The sequence below is a fragment of the Leptonychotes weddellii genome, chromosome 12 (assembly GCF_054177405.1).
Source record: "Leptonychotes weddellii isolate Sample4059 chromosome 12, ASM5417740v2, whole genome shotgun sequence".
Classification (NCBI taxonomy): domain Eukaryota; kingdom Metazoa; phylum Chordata; class Mammalia; order Carnivora; family Phocidae; genus Leptonychotes; species Leptonychotes weddellii.
The window spans coordinates 15548253-15563105 of NC_138380.1; the positions used below are offsets into that span (position 1 = coordinate 15548253).

Below are 14853 nucleotides of genomic sequence, written 5' to 3' on the forward strand. Positions count from 1 at the left end.
GAGTTATTTTAATAATTTTTAAGGATTAAGATAAAATTATATATTTATTCTTTGAAATGATATCGTAATTAAAAACAGGGTGCTTTAATATTTTTATAAATCAATCAATCAATCTTTTTTTTAAGCATGAAGAAGAATATTTACCTTATTGGGTTGCTGGCCAGATTAAATGAAATCATCTCTGTAAAGTGCTTAGATCTGTGCCTGCCCAAGGTAGTAGGAACGTATATATATATTATATATGTGCGTGTGTATTATATCTATAAATACACAATGTCAAGCAGTCGGCTGGGTCAACAGCCCGCACCTCCCCGCTTCCCGCTCGCCAGGCCCCGTTGAGCACGCGTTGTGCGGGGCGCATGCGCTGGGCCGCGGCGGGGGAGGGGCTGACCCGCTGCCTTCCCGCAGGTGGCCGCCGAGTACTTCAAGAACACCACGCTGCTGCTGGTGGGCGTCATCTGCGTGGCGGCTGCCGTGGAGAAGTGGAACCTGCATAAGCGCATTGCTCTGCGCATGGTCATGATGGCCGGAGCCAAGCCGGGCATGTAAGTAGCCCTTGAGGTGCCCAGCCACCGTGCGGCCCCCAGCTGCCAGGGGGCCACCTGGACAGGGGTCCTGGGCCCCCGCGTGAACGGCCAGGTCAGGGTGTTTTTCTACTAATGGGGATGGAACGACATCAGGCCTGCTGGGCTCCCACAGCTCCCTCCGGCGAGAGGGCCCTCGATCGTGGAAGAGAGATGTGCGTGTGTGACGTTGGTGTCCTTTATTTTCACAGTCTCAATAATTTATCGGAGCCACATAGACTTCGCGGGCAGCAGGTTACAAAATACAAGGGGCCCATTGAGTAAAACGAGAAGGACCAACGTAAATTGTTTCTCAACCTTTTTTCCAGCGTAACAGGGAACGGGCTGGACAGGGAAATGGGTGTCTTCTCCTTTGGCATTTAAGGAGACGTGGAGGTTTCCTCCCATCCACCCTGAGTTTTTGTTGTCCCTGGTTCAGACTGCAGCTCAGACAAGTTGACCCTGACCTGGTGTCGGAGATGCCCTCCAGGCCCTCAGCCGCGTCCTGGTCTCTGTCTGCTGGGGGGAAGGCCAGGGCAGACATTCCCAACCTTGGGGAATGTGCAGGAAAGTCGGGAATGAGTTTTGTGTTAACCTCACCTCTGCTGCATCGAATAACCCTACCCTTCTCTTTCCTTCGGAATATTTACCTCCTATTTACAGCTTTCTCGTGACATTTTATGTAAGTGGCCCTGACTCCTTTGAGAGTCCAATGGCTTATAAATAAATAATATGGTATCAGTTTTCAACATTAGTCATTTAGATGAATACACAGCTTAGGCCTCAAAGGAGATTCCCGTCTCCCACTTAACTATAGCTTAATTTGGTGTCATTTGCCCCCTCACTAATAGCCTTGTACCCCACACTCAGCCTCCTAGGCACACAATGGCATCTACACATCACGCTGGGACTCCGCAGCTCTTTAAAACCTCTGTGTATTCAACTCAAACTCAAGAATGCTGCTCCCATTGCATTTCCACTCTTCTTCATTTACCTCCTCCCCGAGCATGTTTCCACCGCCTGCGGGGCTCTCTGTCTGTCTGCTGTTGGTGGGGGTCCCGGGCAGGCAAACTTCTGTGGCTCTCAGCCTAAACAGAAAAACTCCACCAGGACTTCGGCCTGCCCAACCTAATCCACACGACAGGTGTCCCCACATTGCACGACATCAGGGATCCCACCTCAAGTAAGAAACGTGGGTGGTCTTTATGTTGGCTTTGTCTTACGGAAGCGAGAACCACGTCTGTTCCAACACGCATTGTATGTCTCCAAAGTCAAAGAGAAATAACTTGAGGGTTATTTTTGTGAGTGCTTTCCTCCGAGGGCTGACTTTTCAAGATACCAGCTGAAGAAGTGCGCACAGTGACATGGGGCACTTGTGTGGCCGGGTGGGGCGGGGGGAGCTATCCTTTCAGCAAGTGGGCAGCTGGGCAAGTGGTGGGCAGAACCGTGAACTCCATACGTTAGTCTCTGGTCACTAGTAACTACGGTGACGTAGCTGCAGAGCAAAGACTGTAATGGTCCCCGAAGAACTGCTGTTTGCAGGGCAGAAAAAAGAATTCCTTTATGCACCAAAAGCACACCTCATTACCAAGCGAATGTCTGCAGAGCCGAGCAATGAGTAAAAGTCCAGGCCCGGCGACCCTACTACCAAAGCTCGTCTTTGCTTAAGGAAGGGCTTTTTGCTCACTGAGGCCATCAGCCCAGGAAGTGTGATTTATTCATTCAACAAATATGAATTTAGTGTTTACTCGGTGCCAAGCCCTAGGAGTACAGAGCTGAATGCATGACATAAAACCCTGACCTTCTGGATACATGCCAGCGCCTCCCCCTCCCCCCGGCCCCTTCTCTAGGCCAGCTCCGTCAGGTTCATAGGAGGCCCCAAAGGAGCCCCGCGAGGGCAGCAGGGGGCCACCCTGGGGAGTGGCCATGCTGTGGACACCGCACCCGCCCGCCCTGCTTTCCAGGCTCCTGCTCTGCTTCATGTGCTGCACCACGCTGCTCTCCATGTGGCTCTCCAACACGTCCACCACCGCCATGGTGATGCCCATCGTGGAGGCCGTGCTGCAGGAGCTGGTCAGTGCCGAGGACGAGCAGCTCGTGGCTGGCAACTCCAGCGCCGAAGAGGCCGAGCCCATCAGTACTGTTTGCTGGAGTTCACCTCCCCTTCGCCCCTGGACCCTCCTCTTGGGACACCGCCCAGCTCAGGGCCGCCCCCAGAGCCCTCACCTGTGCCCCTCCCCTCCCCTCAATCCCAGGCCAGCCCTTGGAACCTGAAGCTCCCTTGTGACCCCACGTTCCTGGCTCTTCCTTCCTCCCCTGCTCACAGCAGCCACCTCTGCTCCTTTCCCCCAAACACTCGAGGGTTCTGGCAACACCCTGGGCCTGCCTGTGTCCGCAAGCCCCACCATGCTTTCAGAGCGGAGGGAAGGGCAGTGGTCACGCCTGCCTCCAGCAGGATCTGCCCTCGTTTTCCCCGTTCAGCCCCAGCCCTGAGCCCCTGCCCTGCACGGTCAGCTCCAGCCTCCACATCTCATGTCTGCTTTCCTTTGCTCCTGTAGGTCTTGATGTAAACAACAGCCAACCCTCTCTGGAACTCATCTTTGTCAATGAAGAGTGAGTATGACTGCCCTCCTCCCAGACGGAGCCTTGTCAGGTCTATTCCAGAGGTCAGGAAAGTGGGTACCTGAACAGCTCTTTTAGATGTATGGGCCCGGCTCACGTCCTGCTGCACCACCACCTCCCTCTGCCCTAATATCCTCTCCATACCTGGGAACCACCTGCCAAGAGCCTGAGGGCAACTCCCTCAACCACAGGGAGTGGCAGCCATGAGGGAAGAGACAGAAAGACTGACTGAATCTGATTGTCCACACATCTACCAAGTAGAACTGAAGTAGAAGAATACTACATTTAGTTAATGGAAAAACATAATAAATGTCACTGGAGATTCTCAGAGAATCACAGAGTATCTTCTAGATACTAGATATGGTCTTACTAGATTTGGCCTTGTCAGATATGACAAGGAAGGATGAGGTGATAGGCAGTGGATTCGAGGACAGTTGATGAGAGAGTCGCATGAGGGTGGGGAGAAGCTAAAAAAGGAGAAATACGCCCCCAAGCATTCATGTGAGACAGATCCATTAATAGCTCATTTCTTCCAGAAATTCTGTATCAAAATGTGGTCTTCAAGGGATACTGTGATGAATGTTGCCTTTAAAGGTTGGATGTGCAGCAGAGCTGAGTTTTGCAGTTTGGTGTCTTCTTGGGCAATGAGAGCTGCCCTGAGTGCAACCAGCATGTGTGAGGGGAGAACATAGAAAGGTGGGGACAAGCTTTGCTCTCCCCCGCACTGCTGCCTTCAGTCACAGCTGTCCGATTCCCCTCCACGGCCCTGGACAAGATCTCAGGCAAACTTCACTGCTCTCTGGTTCTTTAAGGTGTTAGAACAGAATGAGCTCCTTTGCAGGTAGTCAGCAGTCTGGTCCAGACTCCGAAACTTCCGTCTCTCAGCCACAGTGCCTCCTGCCTCCTGTCCCCCGGGCCTGCAGGGTCAGAGGTCAGAGTGCGTGGGGACAGACTCCTCTTTCACCCTTCCTCCTCCCAGCCTCAGGGCTCCCACCCCTCCCTCTGCTGCCTCTGACCCCTCCAGTCATCCTCCCCTCTCTGAGAATCCCTCGCTCTCCCACTTGCCGGGGGCCCACATTCAGCATCTCTGGAGTGTCCCCTTGAGGCGCCCTCTGCAGAGCGCCAGGCCTGATGGCGGTGGTGAGGAGCTCCCGGATGACCACTCACCCCCACCCCTCGGTTCTGTGCTCTGCTGCCTCACTCCCCCAGAGCCTCTTCGTTCTGGGGGTTGCGTTGGCCTCTTGGGTAGGGCCTCTTCAAGACGGCTCTGGCCCTGCCACCTTCCATGTGCATCACCCACCATAAGACTCCACATTATGCCCTGCCTTTGTTCTTCTCCAGACCTATATATATGTCCCCAAACTCTGAAGCAGAAGCTCAAGTTGTCCCTCGAACTCCCTCAGCAGAGTGCTGGTGGGAGCCTGGCCATTTGCCGGGGAGGATGGCCGTCTTCTGGGGTGGCTGGCACCTCCCATGCTGTCTGAGGGGCTCCAGGCCTGCCCTTCTCACCTGATTTGGGAAGGAGGGAGGGGAAACATCATACCACTCTACTCCTTCCAGGCTAACGACCCTCTCCAAACACTTCCCTCCGAACCCCCATCAATCCCTTACCCTCCCCTGGGGTAGCCTGGACATGGCTATCGGCCATGGGACTCCAGGCCTGCACACGTGTCCAACACCTGTCTTTACAGTGAGCTCAGAACTAAGACAAATCGAAGCATGCATTTAGCACTGAGCGTAGCCAGTAAGCTACAGTTCAGTTCCCACCTTCCCCTCACCCCCATCCTCTTGCTCTCATCTGCCTTTCTCCATGTGCAGCCCAGACTCTCCCTACTCCTGCAACCTCAGAGAAGCATTTCACAAGGTTCTCCTTCTAGACAGTGACCTTCACCGAGTCAGCCGGTGAGAATGTGGTCAGGGCTCCTCTCTGGGCCCACTGTCTACTCTGTACATACAGGTAGGAATACCGGCGCCATCCATCTGTTACAAGGATAACAATGTTGTGAGGACTAAAGTCCATACTTAAGTGCTTGGCCCCTAAAAAGCACTCCATGTTAGTTATTAGGAGTGTCAGCACTGCTTCTAAGGAAATGCTGTGTCCCCACAAATCCTGACAGCATCTCTGGAAGGCCGGGAAGCCTCAGGTGAGATTAGTCGTCTTTGTAGCCTAGGAAACTGGACCCTAGAGGGGTCACTTACACCAAACACCAATGGGGGGGTGGGGCATTCCCATCTCATGAAGTCGGATCCACTGTTGTTTTCTCATGTCCTTTGCTTTGTTCCAGCACGTCGACTGCAGACTTCACCTCTCTGATGCAGAACAAGGTAAGGCCTTGGGTTTTTTCTGTGCTTTAAGATTACTTGGAAGTCCCTCAAGATAACTCAGGGACAGAGAAGTCCTAGAGCCTAGAGCCAGTGGCAGCCACTGATGTGAAAACACAGAGGTGCTCACACGAGCCCTGACGTGAGAAAGGTTGCACGGGCTCCGGGCGAGGGCCTGCAGCTCTGAACCCTGGCCCTGAGAGGGCTTAGCCTCATAAAGTACAGGCTAGCCTTTCCCGTGGAAGCCCAATACTCAGTCATCCAGATTTCCAAGAGTCACAGATTCACTCTCAGGATTCCTTGTAGTGGGGATTCCATACAAAAACTATATTATAAAAAGAGTCACATTTAAAGATTTATTTATTTATTTATTTATTTTAGAGAAAGAGAGCATGCACTTGTGTGGGTGGGGGGAGGAGCAGAGGGAGAGAATCTTCAAGCAGACTCCCTGCTGAGTGCAGAGCCTGATGTGGGGATCGATTCCACGATCCATGTGATCATGACCTGAGCTGAAACCAAGAGTCGATGCTTAACTGACCGTGCCACCCAGGCACCCCAAAAGGGTCACATTTATAGAGGAAAGCAGAGTTTATGGCCTCACCTCTTCCCCCAGAACTGGTTTCACATCTCCTTATATCAGCCCAAATTTTGATCACCAAACTGTGGACTTTGTTGTGGTGAGGTTTTGGTGTTTTTTTTCCATTTTCTTTGTGTTAAAGAAAAATGAAGGATTCTTCATTAGCTAATGAAATTCCAGAAAGCCAAGCTGTCCTACAAGGACAGAGCCATGTTCTGCCAAGTTTCAAAAGTCTCTGCAAATGGGCTGCTTTGCACCCGCTGGATGGGACTCTGTGTCTTGGAGGCACAGTGGGGTGTTTCCCCACTGCATGCTCTCCCTGGCTTCTGGTCTCCGATGGCCACAGTGCTGAGGCGTGGGATGCCGTGGGCGATTACGCGGCCCCTCTTGAGGCCTGCCACATCCTCTTCCTGACAGTGGGACGGTCTTTGTCCCCACAGAACGTGAATGGTGTGCCCAGAATCACCAACCCGGTCAAAACAGCAAATCCCCAGGGCAAGAAGGAGCACCGGTCCCAGGTAATGGAACTTACCCCCTGACCCTGTTTCCTACATGAAATGCCTTTAGCTTCCCAAGGGGCACTGGTCTTGAAGTTAGGAGGGCATCAGGCTAGTATGCCGTCACCAGGCAGTCCATCCACAGACAAGTCTGACCTGCGTATGCCATGGGGATAAAACATCTAACTCACTGTTGATTTTGGCAAGTCATTCTACCATCTGAGCCCCTGTTTTTTTCTTCAGCTATAAAAGCTGGGGGTTGGACTAGATCAGAGGTGTTCAAATTTTTTCCTCAAAGGTGCTTTGGGGACAATGCAAGTATTGTATTGGAGTATTCTGAGATTGTAAGCAAATTGCTTTTTGTGTGTGAATGAGTATTTTTCCTGCTACTTGCTATACCACTGAAACAAAATAGACCTTTAAGTTGGCCTAAAATTGCGGCTATCAGTTATAGCCCTTGATTTCAAATTTTTGTGTCCATCCAAATAATCTCAAATATTTAACATTCATCATCAGCATAAATAAATGCCACCATTTCTGAAACACTGATTGTATACCAAGCACAGTGTGCTGAGCATTTTCTCCCTAGTCTTTGCTCAGGGACGTAGCAGTCTTGAACTCTATTTCTGCAGATGAGGCAAAGAGATGACATCATGTGGCCCAAGGCCTCAGAGCCAGTAAGCAGGGAGAGGAGCATCTTGATTCAAATCCAAGTCTCTCTGGCCACACGTATCTACTTTCAGTTATAAAACAGACGTATGCTGATTAAATGCTACGTTACGTTTTAAATATTGGAGGTCCATGAAAATTTTCGTTAGAAGAAAGGATCGTGGAAAACCACTGGACCAGAGAATCTATGAGGTCCCTTACAGCTCTGATAATGAATCTCTCAGGAAGGCTTGCAAGGGTCCAGACTGACTTGGGCCCTCCTAAAGGTGGGGCACTATGTAAACTTTGAGAGGGAGGCAAGGTAGCCTCTTCCCCGTGGGTTTCCCAGGATCTGGCCTGCTGATGTTTGCCCCAGGTGGCTCCTGGTCTCATAAAGACTCAGTGGGGGGAGAATAGGCCTAGAGGGGCAGAGGGTACTTGCTGCTGCTTCTTTTCTTTTTCAAGATTTATTTATTTATTTGAGAGAGAGAGAAAGAGCGCGCAGTGGGGGGAGTGGGGGGAGGCAAAGGGAGAGGGAGAGTCTTAATCAGGCTCCACGCTGAGCTGGGAGCCTGACACAGGGCTTGATCCCACGACCCTGAGATCACGACCTGATCTGCCACAAGAGTCAGACGCTTAACTGACTGAGCCACCCAGGTGCCCCACTTGCTTCTTTATCTACACTGGAGGCCAGGGGTCAGCAACCTCTGACTCTGAAAGGCCACCATCTGGGCCAAGCAGGGCCTGAGAGGAGCACCGAAGGCTAGCCTTATATGCAAGGGGAGGGGGAGAGTGGGGAGGCAAAACCAAGAGGCAAGAGGCAGAAAAGAGTGAGGAGAGAATCCCACACTGGATTCCCTCTGCAACCCAAGGCTTCTTTCTCAGTCACCTCCCGGTCAGGACTGTCACTCCAGCTCCAGAGAGAACCACCACCTTCCATGTGTCATTCACATGCAAAGCGGAGAGCAACCAGTTTTGCTAGAGTTCAAGTGAAACAGAACATGCTGTGACTAACAACAAAAGTAATAACAGCTTACCATTCGTTAAATGCCAGGAAGTGTTGTTCTAAGTGCTTTACATATATTACTTCAATGACTCTTCACAGCAATCTGGTGGAGAAAATGGGACTTTCTTCATTTTGCAGAAGAATATGCAGCTCAGAGGGGCTGCCCAAGTTGCTGAATGGTAGAACGAGGATTGGGATTTGTCTTTCTGACACCCAAGCATAAAACCTTTCCACGGCACCATGGTGCCCCTGTCTCCATGCTTTGTGTGCTGGACAGCCCACACTGGGTTGGAAAGATGCACTGGTTTTTCTCTGATAGGAAAAGCCGCTAGTCCTGATCCCTGGCCCCAGGAACCAGGAGCTCAACAGAAAGTACAAGTCCCAGCATGACCAGATGATCTGCAAGTGCCTCTCTCTGAGCATATCTTACGCCGCTACCATTGGGGGCCTGACCACCATCATTGGCACGTCCACCAGCTTGATTTTCTTAGAACACTTCAACAAGTAAGTAACTCACCTGGTCGACAGATACCCACTAACCACGCACTCCGTGTCAGGAGCAGAACTAGGTGCTAAGGATAGGGCAGAAAAAGAAACTAGAGCAGTTTCCATACCAAGAGGGAAAAGAGACGATGGAGCGTGACAGTTCAGTGTGACTGGAGAAGGGCGGGGTTCTGCTGAGAGAGCCCACAGGGGCCGCCCAGTCACGGGGAGGACATGCCTCCCCAAGGACACAACTAGGGAACAAGACCGGAAGCACAGCGGGCATACACTGGATGAAGGGAGGTTTTCCAGACCAAGACAACAGTGAGTGGGAGGACTCAGAGGCAAGAGAGCAGAGCACATAAGAGAGAAAGGTAGAGGGCAAAGGGAGGCCAGGGAGGTGGACATGCAGATCACAAAGGGCTTCTTGAGCCCAGGAAGGACCTTGGACTTCATCCAAAATGCCATGAGAAGCCTTTGAAGAATTTTAGGCAGGGAGTGAGGTGATCAGATTTATAGTTTTGAAAAACTGATTCTGGACTGAAAAAATGGAAAAGAGAAGGTATGCCTATTTTCAGCAGGAGGACAACTTTGGATACCACTGCAGATGCCCAGGAGAGAGCTGGTGGTGGCCTGCTGACCCAGGCAGTAGTGAGGAGAAATGGTCAGATCTGAGAGATAGGCAGAGGTAGGCTTGACCAGCCTTGGCAGGATTAGAAAAGGCCTGAGAGAGGGAAAGGCCAAGTCTGACTGTCAGACTCACGGCCTCCGCAGCTGGGGGAACAGAGTTGCCCTTGACCTACAAGAGCAGAAAAATAAGGAAATGTTGACATGGAGGTTGAGATGGCCAGATGGATACACAGCTCTGAATCTCAAGAGAAATTTCTAGGCTAAAGGCATAGATTTAGAATCAGTGGCCTCCAGAGCTGTCTTCATGAGCACACAACCTGTATGATCACACCAGACCACCATGCTCAGAAGGGCCCCACACTTAGCTTGAGGTTTTGCCCTCACCATCTGAAAATTCTTAATCATTTTTTAACAAGCGGCCCGACATTTGCATTTTGTACTGGGACGCACAAATTAGATGTTAGTGGGTCCTGGTGGGATGCATATGGAAATTGAAGCCAGGAGAGTGAAGAAGATCGATCACTCAGGAAGAACATATAAGGTAAGTAGAGCAGGGGCCATATTAAGCTCGAATATTTAAAGTAGACTGTAAATGAGAGAACAATAGGTATCACACAGGGAAGAGAAAAATCTGGTGTCATTCTATCCAAGAGAAGAAAGTGTTCAAGGAGGATGGAGTGGGCCATACTGTTTAAAGTGGCTGAATAACTAAGCAAAAGGACAGAAATGTGTCCATTCGATTCAGTGACGTGGAGGTTACTGGTGACCTAGGCAAGAGCAATTTGGTGAGCTCCCTGGATCTCCACTGGTCTGAAAGTGCCACCATGCTGTTTTTCTTGGCACTGGTGAACAGACCACCCCCAGAGTTCATTCTGGCTGTGTTTCAAAAACCTACAGATTAGTTGTTACACTTTCTAAAGTGCTATAGATGGGAATAGGCCCTCCTCTGTATCCACAAAAGTCTATTTAACCTATTCTAAAAGCCCATTCCCTTTCCTGGGTCAAGGAACAGGGCCTAGATCTCTATGTACAGGGAAGAGATGATGCAACAGACTTTATGCCTGTTAGCCCCTACAGGCCAGAGTGAGTCACTCAATGACTTATACCCCCTGGTATCCTTCTAGCTCCAAAAGCCCTTCTTTCCACCACCACCCCCCACTCTCAGTGACCCACTCTGGCCCTTAGGGGAGGCACAAGCTGTCACAATTTCCCAAGAAGCACATGGATGGTAAAGGTAAGTCCCTGACCAGGCCACAGTGCAAAAAAGCAGATGTCTCTGTGATGAGAGAGAAGATGAAGCACTCTTACATCCTGTGTTTCCACTGCATCCTCTCTGGGGGCGGGGTGGGGGGGATTCTGCTCTTGGTCTTTCTCTTTTTCCACGCAGTGCCTAGTGTGAAAAGAGAGGCAGTCTCTTCCCACCTTAGGGGTGGGAGAAGAGCCCAAGAGGAAAGGAACACAGGTGTTGTCTAGGTTAAAGTCATGGCTCACATGTGGCCATCCCGGCTCCCCAGGAAATAACACCTGGGCTGGGTGGGGCACAGCTCTTCCTGATGAGTGAAGAGTCCTCTGGGTAACCTCCCTGAGACCCTAGGGCAGCAGTGGATGTTGATGAAGGATTTGGAGATTCCAAGTCATGGTTCTCCTAGGGGCACAGTTAATACCTGGAAACTTGATGATGTTCTAGAGTCCAAACTTGGTCCGGAATCGGTGCTTTGCATCCCTCAAAGCTCACATTCCTTCAGGAACTTTATAAACCAAGTATACCAGACTGCCCTTTCCATTCTCTGTTGTCCTGAAAACCAGATGAGTAAACTTACAAGAATCTCTACATAAATTAAGATCAAAACAGCTCCCGATTGGTTCTCCTGAGTGCAAAGTATGCATACTTAAGTGATATCAAGTGTGGTTGCTTAGGTGCCCTTTTTAGCTTACTTCATAATGCTTGGCTGGGCCCTGTGCAGTTGCAACTGTCAAATACGTGAGTTCTAGATAATGTGTTACCACGTCGTTACCCTTAGCTCTGATGCATTTCTTCTTAGGGAGCATTTGGCTTATCACCCCCAGAAACCACATGGGAATCCATCCTTTTCTTATCACTGACCTGGTTCTTTCCCTTCCAGCCAGTACCCCGCTGCAGAGGTGGTCAACTTCGGCACCTGGTTCCTCTTCAGCTTCCCCATCTCCCTCATCATGCTGGTGGTCAGCTGGTTCTGGATGCACTGGCTGTTCCTTGGCTGCAAGTGAGTCTCAGGGCCCTGCCGGCGAGGTACCGAGGCTCTCCTGTCCATCCAGAGTCATGGCGGGAGCCCTGGGGAGCACCACCCAAGGGGGAGCTGCTGAGTAACCACAGAGGATGTGCGAGGAGAAGACACTGGACTAGACAGGGAGTCAGGCATCCCCTGTTCTAGACACTCTAAACATACATGGCCTCAGCACTTCACTATGAGCTCTGCAATGGAATGTTCTTAATTCCAACTCACTGGTTAAAGGAACCGTCAGATTTATAAAAAGTCTGAATGGGAGGGTGGTTAATGTAGTTTCGTTTCTCTCAAAGCATACAGAGTAATTTGAACTAACTTTTAAAGAAATGTGACTCCAAGTAGAAGTTTCCTTAGGCTTAATTTTATAGACATGAGCGATTCATATATAGTAGTTGCATGAAATATTCATGTACCTCTCATTCATAAGTTAGATATTCTTCTTGCAATATTATTCCTGATATTAATCTGCTTAGCAAGCCTTTCTTCATAACTATATTTCAATCAGCCTCAAACACATAAAGGGAAGATATATATGATGTTTTGCTATTGGTCCATGAGACCCAAGACTCCCATTGCTCAGGGATGTTCTCTGAGCGGCTTTTTTTTTTTTTTTTTAAATAACTCAGAGGTTACTATCAAATCAATGATAGCTGTATATTTCTATACCTCCAGTATGTAGAAAATACCCCACATAAATACACTCGCACAAGTCTGTTAAGACATGATACTTCACGTCAGTACACCAGAGATGTACCCAAATGGATATACCCGGAAGCCTAGGGGAGAGGCTGAGGGCAGGCTGTGTAACCTGGCAGATAAAAGTCGTAGGAGAGCTGGGGTTGGAGAGAAGAGGGGACAAGTGACCACAGCAAGCCAGCAGTTTAGCATTTGCTAATCCTTGACTCCTGTGGGCCTCAGAAGCATGTTTCCTTTATTCTTCTCGTTCTTCCTTCTCAGTTTTAGAGAAACCTGCTCTCTGAGCAAGAAGAAGAAGACCAAAAGGGAAGAGGTGTCAGAGAAGAGAATCCAAGAGGAATATGAAAAGCTGGGAGCCATTAGGTAAAAATCAGCCATTCACCCTCTTTCCTTCTCCAGGAGAGAAAACATGGCAGGTGAAGTGAGCCCACAAGCAGCCTTGTTCAACAACCACAGCCCCTTGAGCTGGGGAATTTTCCACAACTATGAATCCAGGCCTTTAGAGATACTACTGACTGCCCGAGTCGAGCGGGCCCAGATTCCAGGTGGCCACCCTTCCCCTTTGCCGTTTTCCAAGTCCAAGGTAGAGCCGCGGTGTGGGGGTGGATGGCGCAGACGGGGCCTCCAGATGGAAAGAAGAGAGAGACAGCACAGCCACCCTCTTGGGACAGGCCCAGTTCCCCACACTGCTCTGACTGGGCCACCGCCAGTCCTATGGCCACTCCTGGGGAACTGGGGGGCATCAGGCATTCTCAAATACAGGCTTGAAGACAGAGGGCCCGAGGATTCGCCACCCCCATCAGCCATTATCAGCTTTCCCCAGTGACCCCATGTCCTAGTTGGTGCCATTTTTCTCATTTTAGGGCAACAGGCAGGTACAGCTTTGGGCAAAAGGATCCTGGTATAAGCAGTATTTTAAAATGTTTTAATTTATAAAAGGAATACCCATTCACTGTAGAACATTTAGAAAATACAGGAAAATATAAAGAAAAAAACTAAAATTGACTTCTATTTATTCGGTGTTAACTGTTAACAACTGTTACCATAATGTACTCTTCCTTCCATCCTTCTTTTTGGTGCAAAATTGTATGTATTTTTGCTAAAATTCAGTCCCAACTGAACACAGTTTTAGATCTTGTCTTTTTTTCACTTAGCTTTAGACTGTCATTATATTCCCAGGCCATTAGCTCTGCAGTGCAAACACGATTGTTAGGTGCGTCTCATTCGAACCTGTAGTTATACCAAAATGTATTTGATGTCATGGAATATCATTGAATGTGTAGATTGTTTCCACTTTGAATGTTCAATTTTTAGATAGATAACATATCACTGTGCATTTCTGGTTATTTCCTTACATGAAAGGAAGGACTGAATTTAAGGCTCCTGACATACATCATCAAATTCCCTCCCAAAAGGACCCCGCTCCTCCCCTCGCCCCCCCTCCAGCATTCTCCTTGGAGGCCGTGCTCTGCGTTGTATAAACATATGCTGCTGTACCACCTCACCCCTTCCCACCTAGCTTCTCCAGGAGACGTGGGTGACGTCACGTTTTCTGGCAGCTTCTCAGTCCTCTTCCCACTTCTCCTCAGTGGCTCGGAGTGGTGGGGCAGCCAGTTTTGTCCCCGGGATGGGGGCTCTGAACACAGGTGCACCCCATGCGAAGGGAAAGAGCGAAGAGAAACCTCCCAGCTCCTGGAGCGGCTTTTCCTGTTGTATCTTACAGCTACCCTGAAATGGTAACTGGATTTTTCTTCATCCTGATGACCGTGCTGTGGTTTACCCGGGAGCCTGGCTTTGTTCCTGGCTGGGATTCTTTCTTTGAAAAGTAAGTGGTACTGTCTCCTCCTTAAGAGTAAGCCCCTGACGCAGACCCTTCAGACAGTTCCCACCAGCGTCCCTCCTCGACTCCTCGTAGGGGCAGCCGTGAGCCCAGAAAGCACTCCGTCCCCCTGGAAGTGCCCCCTTCTCAGGGAAACCCATGCGGAGTCAGGAAGAAAATACAGTGTGTGGCGTCGGGTCTGGGGTTGGCATCTGGTGCTGCCCTGGACCAGCCTTGTGACCTTGGTCTTGTACTTAAGCTCTTGAAACCTCAGCTGTCTCGCAGGTGGCTCTGAGGCTGAGGCATAGAGATCAAATGCCCCTGTGAGAGCCTGAGGGGGTGGCTGGGGACTTGGCAGGCAGAGGCCCCCCGGCCGCCCCTGCAGGACCCCTGAAGGCCGGGCCACAGATCTCTCAGCTCGGCTTCGCAATTGAGCAAAGACACACACGGAGGTGTGACCCTCGCAGGAAAGAGAACTCATCCTTTTCGAGTCCCCCTTACCGAAGTAACTCCTGATCTCTCCTTCTAAGGGGCCCATAGAGCCACACTAAGATGTCTACCGTAGCCAGGCCCAGCCTCCAGACTTCAACCCTTGCCCGCTAAATCCACCGCTGGATAGCATGGCAGAAGCTGCAGGAAGGAAGGCTGACCACCCGCCAGACTGGGTCCTAAAAAGAGGCACTGTGTTCAGACAGACTGTCCTGAGACATCGTGCCCCCTCCTGAC

The 14853-nt window shown here is 50.3% G+C and overlaps 1 protein-coding gene across 1 annotated transcript in view; it reads left to right on the forward strand.

Annotated features, from left to right (window-relative positions):
• Positions 1-14853, forward strand: part of SLC13A4 (solute carrier family 13 member 4) — a 42645-nt gene that overhangs the window by 18747 nt on the left and 9045 nt on the right. Inside the window, exons 3-11 of the mRNA XM_081800907.1 lie at positions 409-545; positions 2528-2700; positions 3122-3176; positions 5471-5510; positions 6525-6602; positions 8555-8739; positions 11472-11591; positions 12570-12671; positions 14032-14133. Coding sequence (XP_081657033.1) covers positions 409-545; positions 2528-2700; positions 3122-3176; positions 5471-5510; positions 6525-6602; positions 8555-8739; positions 11472-11591; positions 12570-12671; positions 14032-14133 — 992 coding nt within the window. The remainder of the gene's footprint in view (positions 1-408; positions 546-2527; positions 2701-3121; positions 3177-5470; positions 5511-6524; positions 6603-8554; positions 8740-11471; positions 11592-12569; positions 12672-14031; positions 14134-14853) is intronic.